The 20,723-nt window shown below is 43.4% G+C and overlaps 1 protein-coding gene across 1 annotated transcript in view; it reads right to left on the bottom strand.

The window, feature by feature from the left end:
* LOC103356098 (polycystic kidney disease protein 1-like 2) overlaps window positions 1-20,723 on the bottom strand; it is a 58,496-nt gene that overhangs the window by 31,698 nt on the left and 6,075 nt on the right. Inside the window, exons 4-10 of the mRNA XM_008280148.1 lie at window positions 13,638-13,758; window positions 13,367-13,498; window positions 2,623-2,736; window positions 1,883-1,997; window positions 1,611-1,801; window positions 1,298-1,528; window positions 857-958 (exon numbers count right to left, since the gene is read on the bottom strand). Coding sequence (XP_008278370.1) covers window positions 857-958; window positions 1,298-1,528; window positions 1,611-1,801; window positions 1,883-1,997; window positions 2,623-2,736; window positions 13,367-13,498; window positions 13,638-13,758 — 1,006 coding nt within the window. The remainder of the gene's footprint in view (window positions 1-856; window positions 959-1,297; window positions 1,529-1,610; window positions 1,802-1,882; window positions 1,998-2,622; window positions 2,737-13,366; window positions 13,499-13,637; window positions 13,759-20,723) is intronic.

Genomic DNA, 20,723 nt, shown 5'->3' with positions numbered 1-20,723 from the left:
TCCAACTGCCACTGAATGCACCAAAGACGTAAGGTGCTTTTTGATTGGGTACTTGCATTTAGTTTGGATTGAGAGGACACTTGCGAACGTCGGTTGATGTCCAAGAAAAGACAAGAAGGAGCTGCATAAATAAATATGTTTCACAGAGAATGAAAGGGAGAGGAGACATTTTTAAAAAATTTATTAAAAAGAAGTCAGTAGCAGGTCAGAACACTGAGAGCAGGGACACTGCAGGTCAGACTGACAGCATGATAGCTCAGAGTCCACAGAGGGCCAGGGTCAGCCTGAATGCAGACAGGGACCATCAGCATGTGTTGTTGAGGCCAGCATCCAGGGCCACGGTAGCAACCATGACCCTCCAGGTGAAAATGCAGATATGAAAAGAGTGTTGCACGTTTATTTATTTATTTTTTACCAACAACAGAATTTATTTGTTATTCTGTCATAATTGGGTGAATTAAATGACTGAAAACTAATTGTTTCTATGACTAAACTGATGGCATTGATTTCTGTGTTGTTGGTTTGATCTGTTTGATATTAGCTGGCTTATTCGCAGCTGTGTGTGTCCAGTAACATCATTTCATACTGATGCAGTTGCTCAGCATGAACATCATAAGCAGTTCTATTACTGTTATCTGCTGATTCACTCATGCCAGTGCCATTTGAATGCAACAGTTCCATCACATTGACCACCTACTCATGTATGTTTATATTGATTTTTCTGATATTTGTATTCATTTTATGCATATTGAGGAGTTACAAGCTCTCCCAGAATTATCTGTAAGATGTTATGTTTTTAGGCTATTATGCCAAATCTAGCCATTTATTTCATGCAACTCTGACTGAACATATTCACCTGAGAGGAAGTGGAAGCTCCAATACGATGCCCAGTGCAGACACTCAGAAGGTAACGGTACTCGTCCATGGGGTCGTTGTCCTCCAGCACTGTCACCTTCACCTGTTAACAATGCAATAGAGGCACTTTTGTTCCAGGGAAAATTTGTTTAAAAAAAAAAAAAAAAGCTGCTGGGAAATCTTGAAGAGATGGACATCTAAGACAAAAAAAAATCTTCCTTTATAAAACTTAACGTTATTAATAATGGCAAAAGTAAAGAATATACAGACAGATACAGGCGTGTTAATGTAGATGAGAAATTAGTCACAAAGGCCTATTATTGCTTTCTACTACACCTATGCAGTAGACTTTTAAACATATGTGTAAAGTTGCAGTTCCCCAATACTTTCTCTTAAGACACCTAATGTCACTACTGTTCCTGCTGCTGGAGAGATGCCGTACCTTGACAGTGTCTTGGATGTCTTTTCGCCGTGCCCAAACAACCGCCAAAAGGTAAGTCACAAAGAGTGCCCCCACAAAGCACACAACCACTGGGTTCTCTGCAAAGGTTGCAAAAAGCTCAGCAGTGCGTGACGGATCGACGAGGTTGGGAGTGACAAAGAAAGAGCTGCCAAAGAAGGTGAGGTGGTTGCAGAGGCACTGGGTCGCCAAATGTGTGGTGTTTGCTCCAACCTGGAAAGAAAACAATCTTTATTTTCATTAGAGTTTAGACGACGTGTTCTGCATGACAGGTAGATTGAGTTCCTGTACTCACTCGGCATCCGTTCTCGTACCACTCGGACAGTGATTCATTCCAGTATTTACACGAGGCGGTGATTGGGGTAATCGATAAGCTGGCATTAATGGATTTAATGCCAGGACCAACTATGGGCCTCACCACAACATAGTGCTTTCCAGTGTTTCCTTTTAAACTCCCGGGGCTGAGTAGCCACGTGTATCTCTCCTCTGTTTCAAACACACAAATACTCAAGTAATGCATTGAAAATCTGTTTTGAATCCTGTACCATAAGCAAAGACATTTATTACCTTTTGTGTTTCCCTCCTTAGGCATTTGTGTCATCGCTATATGATTTGCCTCAGTGGGGAAATCCATATAACCGAGAAACACTTTGAAAGGTAAAGGTTCTGTTGATGGCACCATCTTTAAAAAGGTAGTTACAGCAAAAGTTTCAGCAATGCATAAGCAGAAACATCCAAGTATAAACTATATTCTGCATTCATTTATCTTTGATATTGAGATCTTTGAAATAATGTAGTTAATATGTGATATAATAAATAAATAGCATTTTTTTGGCATTTGTTGGATAGTGCAGTGAGAGAGAGACAGGAAAGTGGGTGAGAAGAATGGGGGAGGATGTGTGGGATTCGAACTCATGACCTTCACATCGGGACTGTAGCCCTATACATGGGACGCCAGCTCAACCAGGTGAGCTATAGCGGCGCCCCATAAATAAATAGTATTAAATAGTTTGTGACATTAGCAGTATTTGTAGTTGTACTAAGAGTATCCTTCATTTTCCCCAAATTAGTGAAACTGAAATGGATATGTAGATGTAGAGTTCCAAGGGGATAAACTGTCATAGCTGATCCCCTGACTTTGCCTTTTTTTTCTCAATAATATTATCATGAGCTTGTTTACATGCTGAAGTGACCTTTTCACTCAAGTACAGCCTCACAGATGTGCTGTTGAGCTATAGGCTTCTAGTATTGTAAAAATATTTATCACATTCGCTCTAAGCAGGTAATAGAAAAACACGCCACCGCACCTTCAACACCAGAGTCGTGTTCCCTGAAGGGACGTCTATGACTGTTGTGCTGTAGTTCCCCAGGAACATAACAGTAGTCTTCACCTGCTCTCTAGCAGGCCTTGGCAGTATAATCTGTGGGTCATGTCAAATGCCAGAAAACAGATCCAGATATTGATTTACACAGCACACACAAATAGTAAGGGCATTTTATGAGATTTTTCAAAAATCTGCCAACTAAATTGTTACCCAACAATTTCTGTTTGTAGGTGTGTAATAACATGCCTTAAAATGTTGAAGTTCAACTCTCATGGGAAACCCTGAAACAAACCTGCTCAAGTTAGGGTACCGATAAACGATTGACGAAAAATCGAATTAAAAAAATAATTTAAAAAAATCGGGCCTTAAGTACCTTATGAGGGGTCAAATCAGGGTTTTTCATGATTCTGAGTTGATTGTAAACATTCATATTTCACCACAAACACTCCATTGTTGAAAAAGGCCACACTCACGTTTACATTTATATTCACAGTAGCTTTTATTTCACTTACTTATGTAACACTCAGAGTTATTTCTCATTCACAATGTCAGAAGATTCAAGAGTCATTGTCTGTCTTCTTCAGACCCAACAACATCATGACTGCAGTTTCTACATGTAGTGCCTTGACAGAGTCCACAGGCCGAGATACACGTGACACCATTTGTCTTGCAGCTGCACCGCCGGTTGCTGCAATCTCTATGACAATTACAGCTTGTGAACTTCAGGAGCTCCTCAGGAGTCATAGGGTCTAGTGTTGGACCTGGCTCATACCCATGCACACCTAATGTTCATCCATAGTCACTGGACTGGAGAAGGATCCAGTCCCGGGTCTGCAGAGTGAATGCTGTGCAGCAGCACCCTCTGTTAGAGGTAGAGTCTCTGGGTGAGAACATCCTTCCATTATCTCACTAGGGTCGCGGGGAGCTGGGGCCTATCCCAGCTGACTCAGGGTGAAGGCAGATTCACCTGGACAGGTAACCAGTCTATCACAGGGCTACACTTAGAGACAGACAACCAAGCACACTCACATTCACACCTACGGACAATTTAGAATCACCAATTAACCTCAACATGTCCGGAGAACCCGGAGAGAACCCACGCTTCACAGGGAGAACATGGAGACTCCATGCAGAAAGGTCCTGGTTGTCCTCACTGGGACGTGAACCGGTGGCCTTCTAGCTAACCACCTGCTAACCACCGAGCCTCCTTGAGAACATGTTGTACCAAATTTCACCCAATATAGTATCTGCTCCATGATAAATGTACTGGAAAATTGAAGCCTGAATCACTGCCTCCTTTGTGGCTTCTGTGTCAATGAAGATGTCTATGTATTCGTCCATGTTCCCTGCACAAAACATGTGCCGAAAACATGTGCAGGGGACATGGATGAGTACATAGACATCTCCAGCTGCAAGACAAATGGGGTCACGTGCATCTGGGCCTGTGGACTCTGTCAAGGCACTACATGCAGCAACTGCAGTCATGATGTTGTTGAGTCCGAAGAAGACAGAGACAATGACTCTTGAATACTCTGACGTTGTGAATGAGAAATAACTGAGTATTATACACTGCTCAAAAAAATAACACCTAGGAACACCTAAACAACACAATGTAACTCCAAGTCAGTCACACTTTTGTGAAATCAACCTGTCCAGTCAGGAAGCAACACTGATTGTGAATAAATTTCACCTGCTGTTGTGCAAATGAAACAGATAACAGGTGGAAATGAGAGGCAGTTAGCAGGACAACCTCTTATAAGGGAGTGGTTCTGCAGGTGGTGACCACAGACCAGGGGCCTCATTTATCATCAGTGCATACCCACAGATATGTGCATAGAGCGTGCGTACGAACATTCCTACGCAAAGTATGGAATTTATCAACTTGTACTTATACTTAGGAATGTGCATAAATATAAGCACAACTCTGACCATGCGTACGCACATAATCTAAAAAGTGAAAAGTGAAACTACAAATAGAAAGCATTCAGGGATTTTGACCACCAGCACATTCCAGCGTGAGGTTGGAGACATATGCGGCATTTCCAGCCACCACTGAGCAGGATCATGCCGGCAGTGTTGGATGCCATAACTCCCCTGCCCCCAGCCTACATCCAGTTCCCTTACAGCCGTCACCGATGAGCCCAAATCAAACGGGGACTTAATGCCATCGCCGGATTCCCAAACATAAGTGGGAGCCACAGACTGCACTCACATTGCATTCAAAGCAGCATCACAAAACAAGCTTAATTTTGTAAATAGGGTTTCATTCAGTCAACGTACAGATAATTTGCGATGCGCATTTGTGGCTATCCAACGTTGTTGCCCGGTGGCTTGGAGGAACGCACGACTCATTCATTGAGCAGAACAGTTCTGTGGGTCTCCAAGCAGGAGCTGCTGAAGACACCTGGCTTATTGGTGAGTGTCACAGAGTGTAAGATGTTTTAGCTGGACCTAGTATGGTTATTAAAACCATACTAATAATGGGGCGCCTGGATAGCTTAGCGTGTAAGGCGGGCGACCCATGTACAGGGGCTCTAGTCAGCGGCTGCGGTTCGATTCCAGCCAGCGGCTCATTTGCAGCATGTCATTCCCCCACTCTCCTCTCCACGTTTCTCTGTCTATCTTTCTCTTTCAACTATCATTAAAGGCGGAAAAAGCCCAAAAATAAATCTTTAAAAAAAAACCCAACATACTAATAATAAAAAGAGTCAATGGATTTGCTTCAGCTTTGTATGTTTCTGTAGTTGATACAACTTCTACTCAGACGATTGGCTCAGTGATCCGTAGTGATCAGGGTTATCCACTGGGTGAAAGTTCAGTATTAATTCATCCTCCTCCAGTTGCAGCCATTTCTCGTTCATGGGCTGTGATGTGTTTTTTGGCACTGAGCTTTTGCCAGCGATCTATCCTCTGACCCAGAAGACCCAACAGAAAAAACTGCAGTGGTTATCTTGTCCGATGCAGCATTTTTTTTATTGCTGCTTATCCCAACATTTCACGCACCAAGCAATATTTTCTGGTTTTGCTTCAACCTTGCTGACGATTACCTTGATTTCAGTTTCAGAAAAGTTCTTCTTTTTCGCCCTTTTTGCCACGATGATGACGACAGGTGAGAAAAAAATAAATCTTCACTTGCTTATTAAGAGATGTGTTGTTGCCGTATATGGTGATTTGGAAGCGTTTCTGAAGGCAACGTGCACGAGCACGGAGGTTAAGAACAAGTGGGATTTATCAACACTGATGTGCATACGACCCCCGTACGCACGTTTGATAAATACAGATTTTTTTTGTACTTACGCACACTCTAAATTTCATGCGTATGACAGAATTTAGAACCTTTGCTACGCACTGATGATAAATGAGGCCCCAGGGGCCTCATGTACGAAGGGTGGGTACACACAAAATCTTCGTGTACGCACTTATCCACGCTCACTTTCAGATGTATCAAGAGGGAAATGAACGTGGAAATGTGTGGTCCTCTACACCAGCTTCTTGAATGGCGTACGCACGTTTCTGTTGCTTTTGAGCCATTGGCGACACTTAGAAGTGATAGCTCGAAAACGTCCATCATGTCTTCTTAGTGATAATCTAATGTTCAGGTTCTCTATTCAGACATGTAGACTGTGGTTCTTATTACCTGACAGTTTCGGCAACAACGCTCGCCTTCTTCAGAGATGACAACTGACAGCGGGTGACGTGTCAGCCGGCAGATTTTGACAGCCGGCACCTGCGGCACGCCCAGCAGAGCCGCCAGATCCGCTGGGCAAGCCATGCCCACACCGAAATGGTGTGTCGTGGCGAGCCCAACAGACCTGACCGCCCCGCCAGGTGCACCGCACTCCCCCGCCGGTTACTTTTTCTGGAGCAGGGAGTCCCAAGCGTGCGAGAGCATGAAACCCCCTTCGTCCCTGTTCATGGTCCTCTCAGCGCGCTTGCCCGGCGGATCTGGCGGCTCTGCTGGGCGTGCTGCAGGTGCCGGCTGTCAAAATCTGCCGGCTGACACGTCACCCGCTGTCAGTTGTCATCTCTGAAGAAGGCGAGCGTTGTCGCCGAAACTGTCAGGTAATAAGAACCACAGTCTACATGTCTGAATAGAGAACCTGAACATTAGACTTAGAAGTGATGCTGGGAATGTAAAAATGTAAAACACAATGTAAAAAAAAGGCCATTCATCAGAGATACACAGGTGAACAATTAACACACCCAGGTGTTTGCAATCAGATGAGTGGATATTAAAGTGTGCGTAAAACGATGCAGAAGATATTGTTAACAACAATGGCAGCTTTGGCACTGTTGGAGGATATTGCCAATGGAGCAGTGCGAAGAGAACGGGCTCTCAGAGACCTCAGGGTGACAACTGGCTCATCAGCAGCCTTACGTTCCAGAGGGCAATTTGCTTCAAAGTGTGGACGGAGCTGCAGCCATTATTGGAGCTCAACAGGCCCAGGAGCCATGTTCTACCTGTGCCCATACAGGTGCTGACCACACTGGGCTTCCTAGCCACAGGGTCATTTCAGAGGGAGCTGGCCGACCGATTGGGACTGTGCCAGTCGACACTGAGCCGAGCCATGCCAGCTGTGTGGGATGGAACCATCTGAAAGTCAGCCAGATATATCAAATTCCCATACACTGCAGTTGAACAGGACGACATAAAAGTGCAATTTGCAGCGAAGGCCGGTTTTCCTAATGTAACCAGAGCTATTGACTGCACACACATTGCTATAGAGGCACCATCACAAGATGAATTTGTTTATGTAAACAGGAAGCATTTTCATTTTATCGATGCACAGATCATCTGTGATGTGCAAATACATTTAAGTAACATTGTTGCAAGGTGGCCTGGATCGAAACACGATCCATTCATTCTGACAAAGACCATGGTTGGGAACAGGCTACAAGCTGGCACGGTGCGGGATGGGTGGCTTCTTGGTGAGTAAATCATTTAATTGTCCTAATGTTAACCCCTAATATTAATCCCCCCGACACACGATAAGCATGTGCGTCCCGGATGGGCATCAGCAGCTGGCTGTTGCAGCGGAACGGAGGACTGGCTGACCCTGGGGAGGCTGGAGGAATCCCGCGGGTCTGTGATAAGAGGCTGGGACTGCGTCTCACAGTCTTCTCCTGCCTCATTGTCTATTGAAAAAATAATAAATTGAGTAATTTGACATGAGACAAAGTCTTTGATTTCTTCTTTGATATCCTGGCATGATTACGCATGAACCTGTATCTTGTTTGGCTGTGAGCAGATTATTGTATGACCAGCTGAATGAATAAATTTGTGAGTTACACAATAAATATTTACCTTGGGGGTGATCCGAGTGACCTACATGTGCTCCCACCACCCCTATGAGAGCAGTGTCACCCACAATAGCGGTGACACTCTGCTCAAACAGGGTGAGTTCATCCTTGTTACTGTTATCTGATTATACAGAGAGGGGAATCCCACCTGTTGGCCCTATTTATGCTAATTTGCATATTTAAATTGGGGTCGTGGAGAAGGAGGAGTCTGGTACTCCAACATGTGCAGTCAATTCCACGCTGAGTGAGATGTACAAAGGAAATGTGCTTGGATTCAGGCGTACGCTCACTTTCATTCATCTGGATTTTTTTGTGCGTATGCCAGGTTTCAGTATGAAATCCATGCAAGTCTTTTTACATGAGGCCCCAATTTTTTTTTTCTTTTTTCTTTTTTCTAGGTTCAAAAATCTTCAATATCCCTGTGGGGAAATTTTTGTGCAGCCAGCAATGAGACAGTCACTGCCACAATCACACAGGCAACAACAACAATAAACAACAGCGAAAAGACAAGACCGATCACTTATTTAACAAGGAAATAGCAGCAGAGACAAAAGAAAATGTATATCTATTGGTCCTGCACTTTGGCAGGACATACCTGCACCCCAGCAGAAGTAATTGGAACCAGTGGGCCAAGGGATGGCTCTGGTCTGTGGTGATTAAACGGGCCTTGGCTAGTAGTCTGGTTTGATGTCGGGCTGCAAAGTTATTTAGGCTAGTCCCTGCTGTTTTTCCGCACAGTCTAACAATACCTTGTAGTCTATTTTTGTTTTTAAGAGTGAGGGAGCCAAACCAGCAAATAAAAGAAAAGGTTAAAAGAGACTCAATAAAACAAGAATCAATAGACTCTGACAATTTTCTCAAATCATTTCACGACCAGGGAGGTGAATACAACAGGTCTGAAGTCATTTGAGGATTTGGGAGATGCCGACTTGTGCACAGGAACAATAATGGAGTCTTTCCACAGAGAGGGAACCCTGTGGAGCTGGAGGGACGTTAAAAAGATAAAACTAAATATATCTGCCAATTGGACAGCACAGTGCTTAAGAACACGACCTCCAATGCCATCAGGGCCAGGACTTTTCCTCTCCTTGACGCCACGGAAGAGTTCACAGACTTTGTTACTACAAACAACAATACTGCTCTGAGAAGAGCCAATATTTCTAAAAGCTGACAGTTCACTACTAAAATCACATTGAAGCGGTTGTAAAAACGATACAGTTCGTTGGAAAGCAGTAGAGCAGACTTTCCGTTAAGGGTGATATGACCTTTTTTGGACTGCATCCCCATCATAGATTTCACCCCTTCCCAAGCAGGGCAAGAGCTGCCTGCACTGAGCATGCTCTCCACCTTGTCCTTGTACCTGCACTTGGCAAGTTTGAGCTCCTTTTTGAACTGTTTCTGAAGCTGTCTTTGTTGTACAGTGTTACCCTGTAAGAAGCAAATGTTTCTTTGATTAATTATATTTTTGACACTTTTTGTCACCCATGGCTTGTTATTCCGATAGAAGGAAATTTCCTTCCAAGGAATGATGGAGGCCTCACAAAAAGAGACATAAGAAGAGACCACTTCAGTTAGTTTGTCAAGATCCACACAGACTTTTTTTGAATAAAATCCAGTCTGTATAGTGGAAGCAGTCCTGAAGGCAGAAGTTGATTCCTCTGACCAAACCGGAACCAAACCTCTCTCTGACTTGTTCCTCTTCAGGACAGATTTGTATGACGGAATCAAGTAAACAACGCTATGGTCGGACATGCCCAACGGAGCTATGCTAAAAGACTTGTATGCACCCTTCATGGATCCGAAACAAAGGTCGAGACACTTTGCTTGTCTAGTGGGGCATGTCACATATTGATAAAAGTTGCATAAGGACTTTGAAGGGTTGCAGTGGTTGAAGTTGCCCAGTATAAGGTGTGGAGCGTCCGGCGCTATCCCGTGAAGCCGCTGCACTGTTTTTAGCATAGCCTGGGTGGCTACTTAATTAATTAGATTTTGGGTGGATATAAACCACAGTAATAAATACTTGTGGGAATTCTCTGGGCAGATAAAAGGTCGAAGTAATACAGACAATAGTTCAATGTCTTGTGTGCACAGTGTCACCCTGACAATCACCATCTTAAACCAGTTTTCATTGACATAGAGACACACCCCCCCGCCGAGTGACTTGCCAGTCACTGCGGGGTCTCTGTCAAGGCGACATGGAGCTCCAAAACCATCAATCTCCAGATCTGACTGAGGGTCCAGCTCTTTAAGCCATGTCTCTGTCAGGGACAAAAGACAGGCATCCCTGTACTCAGCCAGGTATTTGACGTTGCCCTGAAGCTCATCGACTTTATTCCGGAGCAACTGAATGTTCGCCAGGATGACAGTTGGAAGGGGTATCCGACAGTGGTCCTGCCGCTTCAGCCTCTGGCGCAATCCATCGCTCCTCCCTATCTTCCTCGTACGCCTCTGCCCAGAGGCCCGGGTCCAGTTCCCCATGGGTGGGTTCAGCTGGTAGATCTCCGTGGGGACAGCTGCAGAGGAATCCACGATGCCGATCCCGGAGTCATGGAGCAGGAGCAAAAAGTCACGGCTGTACTGGATGGGTTTCCCACAACCCCAAACTCCATGTAAAAAGTGGCATAAAAGTGCAGAAAGCAAGAGGATTTCCATCAAACTTGGGTGATTCCCTGCCGCCATTATCCCTCACGTACACTTAAAAGAATGAGTTAAAATAAGTGATAAAAAAAAAAAAAACACATTAAGAAACAGCCACGTTAGCACCCGTCTCACACACTGCTTCGTGTCGCCATGACCAGCGCCACCAGCGCAATCTTTATTGTGATCCATGTCACTGTTCTTATCCTTTCTGACTGATGTTTTGGTCACTTTTGCATTCCGTCAGTGCTCTCACCCCTAGAGGTAGCATGAGGCGGTATCTACAACCCACACAAGCTGCTCAGGTAGTGCAGCTCATCCAGAATGGCACATCAATGCGAGCAAGAAGGTTTGTTGTGTCTCTCAGCACAGTGTCCGGAGCATGGAGGAGATACCAGGACACAGGCCAGTACACCAGGAGACAAGGAGGGGGCCGTAGGAGGGCAACAACCCAGCATCAGGACCGCTACTTCCTCCTTTGTGCAGGAGGAACACTGCCAGAGCCCTGCAAAATGACCTCTAGCAGGCCACTAATATGCATGTTTCTGCTCAAACTGTCAGAAAAAGACTCCATGAGGTGGTATGAGGGCCCCACATCCACCAGTGGGGCTTGTGCTTACCGCCCAACACAGTGCAGGGCGACTGGCAAATGCCAGAGAACACCAAGATTGGCACCAAGATTGGCAGATTGGCCATTGGCGCCCTGAGCTCTTCACAGATGACAGCAGGTTCACACTGAGCACATGTGACAGACGTGACAGAGTCTGGAGATGCTGTGGAGAACGTTCTGCTGCCTGCAGCATCCTCCAGTATGACCAGTTTGGCGGTGGGTCAGTAATGGTGTGGGGAGGCATTTTTTGGAGGGACGCACAGCCCTCCATGGGCTAGCCAGAGGTACCCTGGCTGCCATCAGGTACCGGGATAAGATCCTCAGACCCACTGTGGTACCCTATGCTGGTGCAGTGGACCCTGGGTTCCTTCTGATGCATGACAATGCTAGGCCTCATGTGGCTGAAGTGTGTCAGCAGTTCCTACATGACAAAGGCATTGATGATGGGAGGAGATCCCACAGGAGTACATCCGCCACCTCATCAGGAACATGCCCAGGCATTGTAGGGAGGTCCTACAGGCGCGTGGAGGCAACACACACTTCTGAGCCTCATTCTGACTTGTCTTGAGGAATTGCCACTGAAGCTGGATCAGCCTGTAATGTGATTTTCCACTTTTATTTTGAATATGATTCCAAATCCAGACCTCCATGGGATAATAATTTAGATTTACATTGATCATTTTTATGTTATTTTGTTCTCATATTATGAATATTTCATTCATTGAGATCTAGGATGTGTCATTTTAGTGTCCCTTTATTTTTTTGAGCTGTATATGAAATAAAAGCAACTGTGAATGTAAATGTAAACATGAGTGTGGCCTTTTTCAACAATGGAGTGTCTGTGGTGAAATATAAATGCTAACAATCAACTCAGAATCATGAAAAAACCCTGATTTGACCCCTCATGAGTTACTTAAGGCCCAATTTTTAAAAAAAATCAATTTTTCGGTAATTGTTTATCGGTACCCTAGCATGAGCAGGTTTTTTTTTCAGGGTTTCCCACGGGAGTTGAACTTCAACATTTTAAGGCATGTTATTACACACCTTTACAAACATATTGGTGAAGAAATTGTTTGGTAACGATTTAGTTGGCAGATTTTGATATTTTTCCTTTACTAAAATGGAGAAAGACTCTTTATAACATGAGCACTGTCTGATTAGTGAAATATTTAAATGCATGTAGAATATTTACCAATGTGCTTTCTACTGTCTCCAGTTAGAAAGTTTTACTATGATTTAGTCTGAAGTTATTACTACATTGAAGTATTTGTTTTGTGAATATTGTTTTTTTTATGGTAGGATTTATTATCATAGTTGAGGAAAAGTATGTCTTCCATTCTTCTTTTTTCATGGATGTAAATAATTGCAACAGGGTATGTACTCATAAACAGTAAACTTTCTGGTCCCTATTATTCAGTCTTATTATTTTTTTTTTTTTGGGGGGGTGCTCAGAGCATGTAGCACAGGTGGTGCACATGAAAGTGGGGTGATTAAAAATCTCTTCTGATGTATTACAGGTTGCTGTGATACCGTAAAAATCACTGTCAACAGCATCACCTCCTTCAGTCCTTTTTAAAGTAAGAGCTCTCCTTATTGTGGAGTGAAAAACACTTCTTCTGTTGCCAAGTATTTTAAAGAGGAAGGTGTGCATACCTGTTGCTATGCTACCAGAATGGAAAATTAAAGTAATGGAAGTTGAAATGATAAAAGATTTATAAACTATTTCCTATTCCAATCAGTGTCTCCACTATTTGCGCTGCAAAAGATGAGAAATTGTGTAAACCTTTTAAAGATAAACAATTTAACATGCATGCGAGAGGTTTTAGGTGTAAATGACGCGTTAAATAAAACTTTGACAGTGTGACTCTACTCCAGTTAGAAAAGACAGATTGATTGCCTACTGTCTGCAGCATTAACTACTTAAACCTAAATGCAGCCGTAAGCCAAATTTATTGTACTTACTACAATTTTTAACATCAAAATATCCACTTGACTTGGTCTGATCTTGTCTTCATTTCAAAGACTGATCCTTCTTATGAACTCCCTCAATTTGGCCTCATATTGAAAATGAAACCTGCTTTTTGTAAAAGAAAGTGTGTGCCCCCACACTGAACATGTCACTTCCAGGTAATCCCACAATAAAACAAACCTCAGGTGCTGCAGTCATGTAGCACTTACCTCAATATCCTCACTTAAGTTCTCCACAGGAATACCGGATCCATCTCTTGTTGTGAGTGAAAGGCTACCCACTATGCCACTGACCTTTCCTCCTACATTCATAGCAGAAGGAACTTTGTCTAAACTCAGCATCTGTAAGTGTAGATAAAGATCAAATTAGGTTCAAACCCCACTGTGAGCCAGACACTTCAGAAATTGTAGCTATACTAGATGTAACACCAATTCCATCTACACAAAGGACAGACACACATCAATGCTCCAACTGACTTACTCGCACATCCACTGGTTCTCCTGAAACAAAGGTGTCTGATGGTAGCGCGGGGAGAGAGAATGCTGAGCAGATAGAGTTGGGAATATTTATAGGTTGCGTGTGCACATTTTTTGGTGTCCGTCTGTGAGAAAAGATAAGCAGACTCATATTAAATCCATGCTTGTATTAAATTTTAATTTGTGCACTTCAGATGTTATGAGCCCATTAAATGCCCATTATCTCAGTACATCATTCACACGGACCTCATCCAACATCTAGTAGGCTCAGTAGGAGTGTTATTAGTTGTTGCTGTGGAACATTTGCAGGCAGCACTGTGACCAAAATGGATAATCCACTGAAAAAACAAGCAGGACTGACTTATTGCACAGAATCAAAACCCCAAAACTAAGATGGACTCTTGATGCTGTGTGAATAAAAGCTCATGTAGAGTCCTCATCCTGGAAAAGTAAAAAAAAATAGAACTTGATTGAATGACAGGGTGTGTTTTCACCCAAACCCTGATCCTTTTCCAAACCAAGTAGTTTTGGTGCCTAAACTTAACCCAAACACCAACTGGAGACCCAAATTAAAGTTAAAGTCAAAAAAAGATGCTAAATATATATATATAATTGAGCTTTTGCTTTATTTCAGACGGAGCTCACCTTTAATCCCGCTTCTGCTCTGGAAGTCATCATACCTACCATCCTCTTGACATGTCACCTCTAGTCCTTCACCAGTCTCTCCTCTAAACACCACAAACTCTAATTTAAGCGCTAAAATCCTGTGTTCACACCAGACGCAAATTCATTGTGCTAATTGCATGTGTTTGTGCACTGAGTTTACTTGCTTCATTCGCGGGAATAAGTCGCGCCATTCGCGCGTCAAGATTCGTGTCTGGATTACCGTCATTACCGCATTAACAGACGAGCAGGAGTACGTTGACCACAGCGACGAGGAGCCAGCGGAGGTTTATCCCGCTAGCATTGCCATAGCTAGCAACTCGTCTTGTGAGCTTGCTAAGTTGAAGGGTAGCATTCTTGTGTGTGGACTGGAGGAGAAGGACAGCCAGTCTGCTGAGCACTGAGATCTGCCTTGGCCAGTAATGTAGCTACTTATCTCCTGGGGTGAGTGAATCAGTATTCACAGTGTAGTTGCAAAAAAATGAATGAATCATGTTCTTGACGTCACCAGAGAATCTCAACGCTGATTGGCCATTGCGGTGCAAAAGATCGCAAAAGTTCCGATTTTACCTGTTGCCTTCTGTGCAACTTCTGGGTTCAAGTCTGCTGTCTCCGCCCACCAGAGTGACATCATAGCCAATCCACCGGAGCACCGTGGCAAGTAATGATACCAGTCTAGTTAAATTCTGTTTAGTTCATCTGAATCAGGCTGTGAAGGAAAAGTCTTGATGGTTTTGTTGAAATATCTGTTATTCCCAAGCGCATGATTCAAGGTTATAAAATATTTTAATGACTGTGTTTAAGGTAGCTTTTGAACTTATAGAGTCTGGCACAGTAAAGTTGATCATCGGATCATCAGATCCTCAAAAATAGAGGCTTAATGCATCAACAGTCCCAACAAGGGCTCCAGACTGGGACTACATTTTTTAAAGCATGCAAGATAAAAATTCAAGTGGTCGCATTCGTGTGAGTAAATCATTAATCTGTGTTGCTATCGCTCTAACTGGCATGGGCAGCTACTGCATTTGCTATAGTGGTGAAAGGTAGTACTTTCATAACTTCAATGGCTCTTACAGTCTGTCCCTGGCAGTTTGCACATTCTCCCTGTGCCTGCGTGGGTTTTACCGAGTGCTTTGGGTTCCTCCTACAGTCTAAAGACGTGCCGAGGTTAATTGGTGATTCTAAATTGTCCATAGGTGTGAATGTAAGTGCGTCTTGTCGCCTGTCTCTTTGTTGAACCTGTGATGGACTGGTTACCTTTCCAGGTGAACCTTGCCTTCACCCAAAGCCAGCTTCGATGGGCTCCAGCCACCCCACGACACTACAGAGAATAAAGTGGTGTATAGAAAATGGGTGGATGGTACAGATGCTCATTTTATGAAAGTGGACCTCATAGATCATATGTGTCAAACTCAAGGCCCGCAGGCCATATCTGGCCATTATCTGTAGCTTGACTTTATGTCTAGATACAGTAAATGAGTACCTGCCACAGGACAAGTTAGATCTATTTAGAGAAGTTTTGCTGATGCTATATCATCTTAATCTATGATGAAGTATGTGCATATGGGCTTCGCTAGGGCACCTTTATCATGCGACATTAGTGATTTGTCAGGCAGCTCTTTGTGTCCAGACTTCTCAACCTTTCTGAATCGTGGATAAGTTGCTTGTCATCTTGACATGAAGACCCGCGATCAGACTCCCAATGGGTCACCATGATACAGGCACTCCAATAACATAACCTTCTTTTATATGACACACTAGAATCATTGGCCACCTCAAGGTTCTTTTGTCACGCTGCTGTCTTGGTAGGTTTGGGGTGTTCTTTAATTACTTTTTTGCAGATGTTTGACCAAAGGGTGTCCATCCTTCCACTCTGTCACAATCTATTCCCCTTCTGGCAGGTAGATAAATGGTAAACATCATTGTGTTTTGTGACAACAAAGTATCAGCCAACATTATTAAGAGTGCTCCTAAGTCATATCTGTGCTTAGTTTCTCCCTGCAGCCTGCCTTGCCAACATTTGACCACTACATTTTTACTACTACACGACGTTCATGTGTTTGCATTCAGTATGCTGCTGATTCTATGCATTCAGATGAAAAGGCAATGCTACGTGCACAAATTCAAAAGAAATGCAACACGCTTGTCGCTACACATAGGCTAATTCCATTAAAGTCCATGTGATTTCAAGGTGACTCTACTCATCTGTTCACATCAGGTTCAACATCAGGTTTGGTGGTTTGTGATCTCAGGGACTGTCTGTGTCATGGTTGCTCGGATTGTTATGGACCATCACTCAAACAAAGTCACCGCCAAGCACCAAATGTATGCCATTCCAAAATAAATCGTCAAATCTGACATCTGAAATGGGGCTTCTTGGGCACGGAGTCAGGGTGTCACAAGGCCCTTTTCTGTCCAATCATTCACTACTCAAGTCCAGCCCACTCACTTACCCAGGGCAGGGCTTTCATTTAATTTTAGATGTTTCTTTGAAAAGGTCAGGTGCTAAGCATTCAAAGATGGCGCTGGTGTGTGTGGCTGGCCGTCGCTCTCACTTTTGTTGGTATTATTGTTCTTCTTCAGCTCCCGTGGCTTGGATTTCCTCTGTGTGACGGAGACTTGGCTCGGGAACGGTGAGTTCAGCACTCTTCGTGAACTTTTACTGGCTGATTGTTCCTACTTTAACTCGCTGCGGACGTCGGGCCGTGGAGGAGGGACGGCGACTGTTTATAAAAGTAACTATAAATGTAAGCAGTGCGCTCTGTCATCTTCATTCTCCAGCTTCAAACTGACTTTATGTGAGGTGGGTTGCTGTGACCCGGTGTTGTGCGCTGTCATTTACAGACCCTCCAAATACAATAAGGACTTTGTGAACGACTTTTCTGACTTTTTGGCTCGACTCATGCCTATCTATGATCGTGTCCTTATTGTTGGGGATTTTAACATACATGTGTGCTGTACTGATAAAACAATGGTGAAGGACTTCATAAGCCTTATTGACTCTTAATCTGGTGCAGTGTGTGTCTGGTCCCACACACAAACATGGACATACGCTGGACGTTCTCTCTCATGGTTTGTCTGTGTTTAACCTCGAGATTGGTGATGATGTGGTTTCTGACCATAAGTCTGTACTATTTGAGGTGAGCTTCTCCTATGCTGCAGTTAAAACTCGCACTCCTGCTCAGTGCTGTCAGATTTTTAACCCTTTCACTGCCGGCCAGTTCTCTGCTGTTGCTGAGCGGTTCTGTGTCCCGTCTGTTTCAACTTATGCTGATAAGGAGGAGCTCAGTTCTTGGTTTCATTCCTCCTGCGAAACCATCCTGGACTCAGTGGCTCCATTAAAAACCAGGCAGCCTAAAGCTAAGCCTGAGCCCTGGTTCACTGACAGAACTTGTGCAGCTCGACAGGAATGCCGCAGAGCTGAACGCAGGTGGAAGAAAGACAAGCTGCAGGTTTCATTTCAAATCTTAAAGGACTGCTGGCATCATTACCATAATACTGGTAGTGAGGCCAAATGGGAACACTTATCAAACATTATTGTGTCAAATCGTCATAATCCACGTGTGTTAACCCTTAAACGGTTTCTGTATCCTGGGAGATACAAACATCTGGCAGGCTGTAGGGGGGAGGGGCATTAAATATCTGCACTTGCTACTATGGCAAAAACTTAAGGGGGGGTTGGGTCAAGTACCAGGTCATGTGACTTCATGCCAGCATTCAAAACTATATTGATACATTTCCATCAAATTCCAAAATGGCAGCCAACATGGACAAAGACACTGGTCATGAGGTAAGCTCTGATTTTTTTCATGTTTATTATATTTTGGTAGGACTTGCTTTAATAAAATATTGTTCTTTAAGGATGATTTTATGTATTGTTGTTTAAAGATAATGAATTGCATTTACACAGCTTTGATAATGAGGCATTGAATGTCTGTATCCTGGGGGACGCATTGTCCAGATAGGGGTATAAAACAGAAACACTCACTCTCAGATATACTTGTGTTTTAGGGACTACACTCTACAGATGGTCAATCATATAATAATCATATTTGCTGTGAAGTATTTATTACTCTTTATTTTACTACTAAATGTGTATTACTGATTAATTCACCAGAAATTTACACATTTTCAGGGAATTTCAGTGAGCATGTTTTACACTGCAAGAAAAAGAGTGGCGACATCTGTAGTTTTGCCACCTGATGATTCATCGGATTCAGATGAGGGAAGTAGCACAGAAGATGAAGAAGATGAGTTGTATACACAGGGCCAGTGTGAGGATAGTTACAGCAGCAGCAGTGACCATTTAAGTGGTAGCTCCAGTGATGAGGCAGAGGAGGTAGAAAGTCAGAGAAAACAAAGAAGGATGTTCAGGTATTGATTAGAGCATTATAATAAATTGTTATGTGAAAAATCCAGTGATGTTGTAGGGTTGAAGGGGTGTGTATTTTTTTTACTTTTTAAAAAAATGTTTTTATTTTTCAATAGGTGGAGAAAAAAAGAATTTGAGCACCAGTCTACTGCCACACAAAATCATTTCATTGCACCAGATGAACTCTCCACTCCACTAATGTACTTTGCCAAATTCTTTGATGAGGACATCTTTGAGGCCATTGCTCACCAGACAAACTTGTATTCATGTCAGCTCATTGGAAGCAGCATCAACACCAATGTCTCTGAAGTTAAGGCATTCATTGGAATGAAGCTGATCTTGGGTGTAGTGAAAATGCCAGCTGTGGAGAACTCCTGGGCAACAGATACACGCTATGAAAAAGTAGCAGATGTCATGCCTCTCAGGAGATACAAGTGTTTATCCAGGATGCTCCATTTTCATGATAACTTGAGCTCTGACACCAGTGAAGATCGCCTGCTAAAATTAAGGCCTATACTTGACTACATGAGGAACAGGTTCATGGAAATTGAGAGTGAGAACCAATTCTCAATTGATGAAATGATGGTTCCTTACAAAGGCAAGAAAGCTGGCAGTCTTCGGCAGTATCTACCCAGCAAACCCAAGAAATGGGGGTTCAAGATTTTTGTGCGAGCTGGTGTCTCTGGCTTTGTGTACGACTTCATGGTTTACACAGGGAAGTCTACATTTGATGGTGCTCTTCAAACTCCGGAAAAGGAGTTTGGGTTGGGTGGAAATGTTGTTCTGCAGCTGTGCAGAACAATCAGAAATCCCTGCGACTGTGTTGTCTACTTTGACAACTTTTTCACATCGTTGAGTCTGATAAGCCATCTGAGAGAGTCCATGGGCCTCAGAAGTTTGGGTACCATCCGAAAGAACCGCTTGAAGGGTTGTAGACTGGCAGAAGATCGAGATCTCCTCCAAAGAGGAAGAGGCAGTTTTGACTTTTGTGTAGACAATGATGCAAAGCTCGCTGTGGTCAAATGGGCAGACAACAAAACAGTCACCTTGGTGAGCTCCTGTGCTTCTGTCAACCCTCTTGGCCAAGTGAGACGCTACTCGAAAGAGGAGAAGAAGAAGATAAGTGTGCCATGTCCAAAGATAGTGGCTGAGTACAACACTCACATGGGAGGTGTGGATTTGGCTGACATGATGATTTCCCTGTATCACACTCCAGCAAATTCCCACCGATGGTACCTAGCCATATTTTGGCAGATAGTTGACATTGCTGTCAATAATGCCTGGCTTCTCCACCGTCGTGATGCAGCCCCACTTGGTCAGAAACACCAGTGTCTGAAGGACTTTAGGTTGGATGTTGCCAAAGGACTCATCTACCCTGAAAAGCAGAAAAGGGGACGCCCCTCCAAAGACAATGGAAACAACATACCACCAAAAGTAATCAAACAGCCAAAAGTCCCCAGGCCTGTGGATGATATGAGATATGACAAGATTGACCACTTTCCTTTTCTGTCAGTGAAAGGTCGATGCAGGATGTGCCAGGATGGACAGACCTCTATCATGTGTCAGAAGTGCAATGTGAGGCTTTGCATTGTCACTGGTCAAAATGCTCGCAACTGTTTCCTCAGTTTCCATTGCAACATGGGATGTTGCTAGTGTAAAAGCTCCAGAGGGGTGATGTTACACTTAGAACAAGAGAAAGATGTTTTCTGTACATATGTTAGTTTGGTTGTGTAACTTAGCTCATTGTTTATAGACTTTTTGCATAGACTTGTTTCCAGCGCTCAACACATATGTGAATCATCAATTGTTCAGGTTTTTCCAAGTTTTTTCAAAAAGTTTTGCAAGGTTTGAAAGAGTAGCTAATTAATTGTCTGAAACATGTTTTAAAAGTTAAAAAATTAAATATTTTAAAAATTGAAAAAAAATTACATTTATACCCTAAATGGACAACGTATCTCCGGAGATACAGAGTGTAAAATTGAAAATAAAGATCATATTTTGAAAAAAATCATGGAAGTGTGTTATTATAGCCTTGATACATTAGAAAATAGCAAT

Source organism: Stegastes partitus, unplaced genomic scaffold (genome assembly GCF_000690725.1).
Source record: "Stegastes partitus isolate 25-593 unplaced genomic scaffold, Stegastes_partitus-1.0.2 Scaffold183, whole genome shotgun sequence".
NCBI classification, from domain to species: Eukaryota; Metazoa; Chordata; class Actinopteri; family Pomacentridae; genus Stegastes; species Stegastes partitus.
This window is presented reverse-complemented; position numbering and strand designations above follow the sequence as displayed.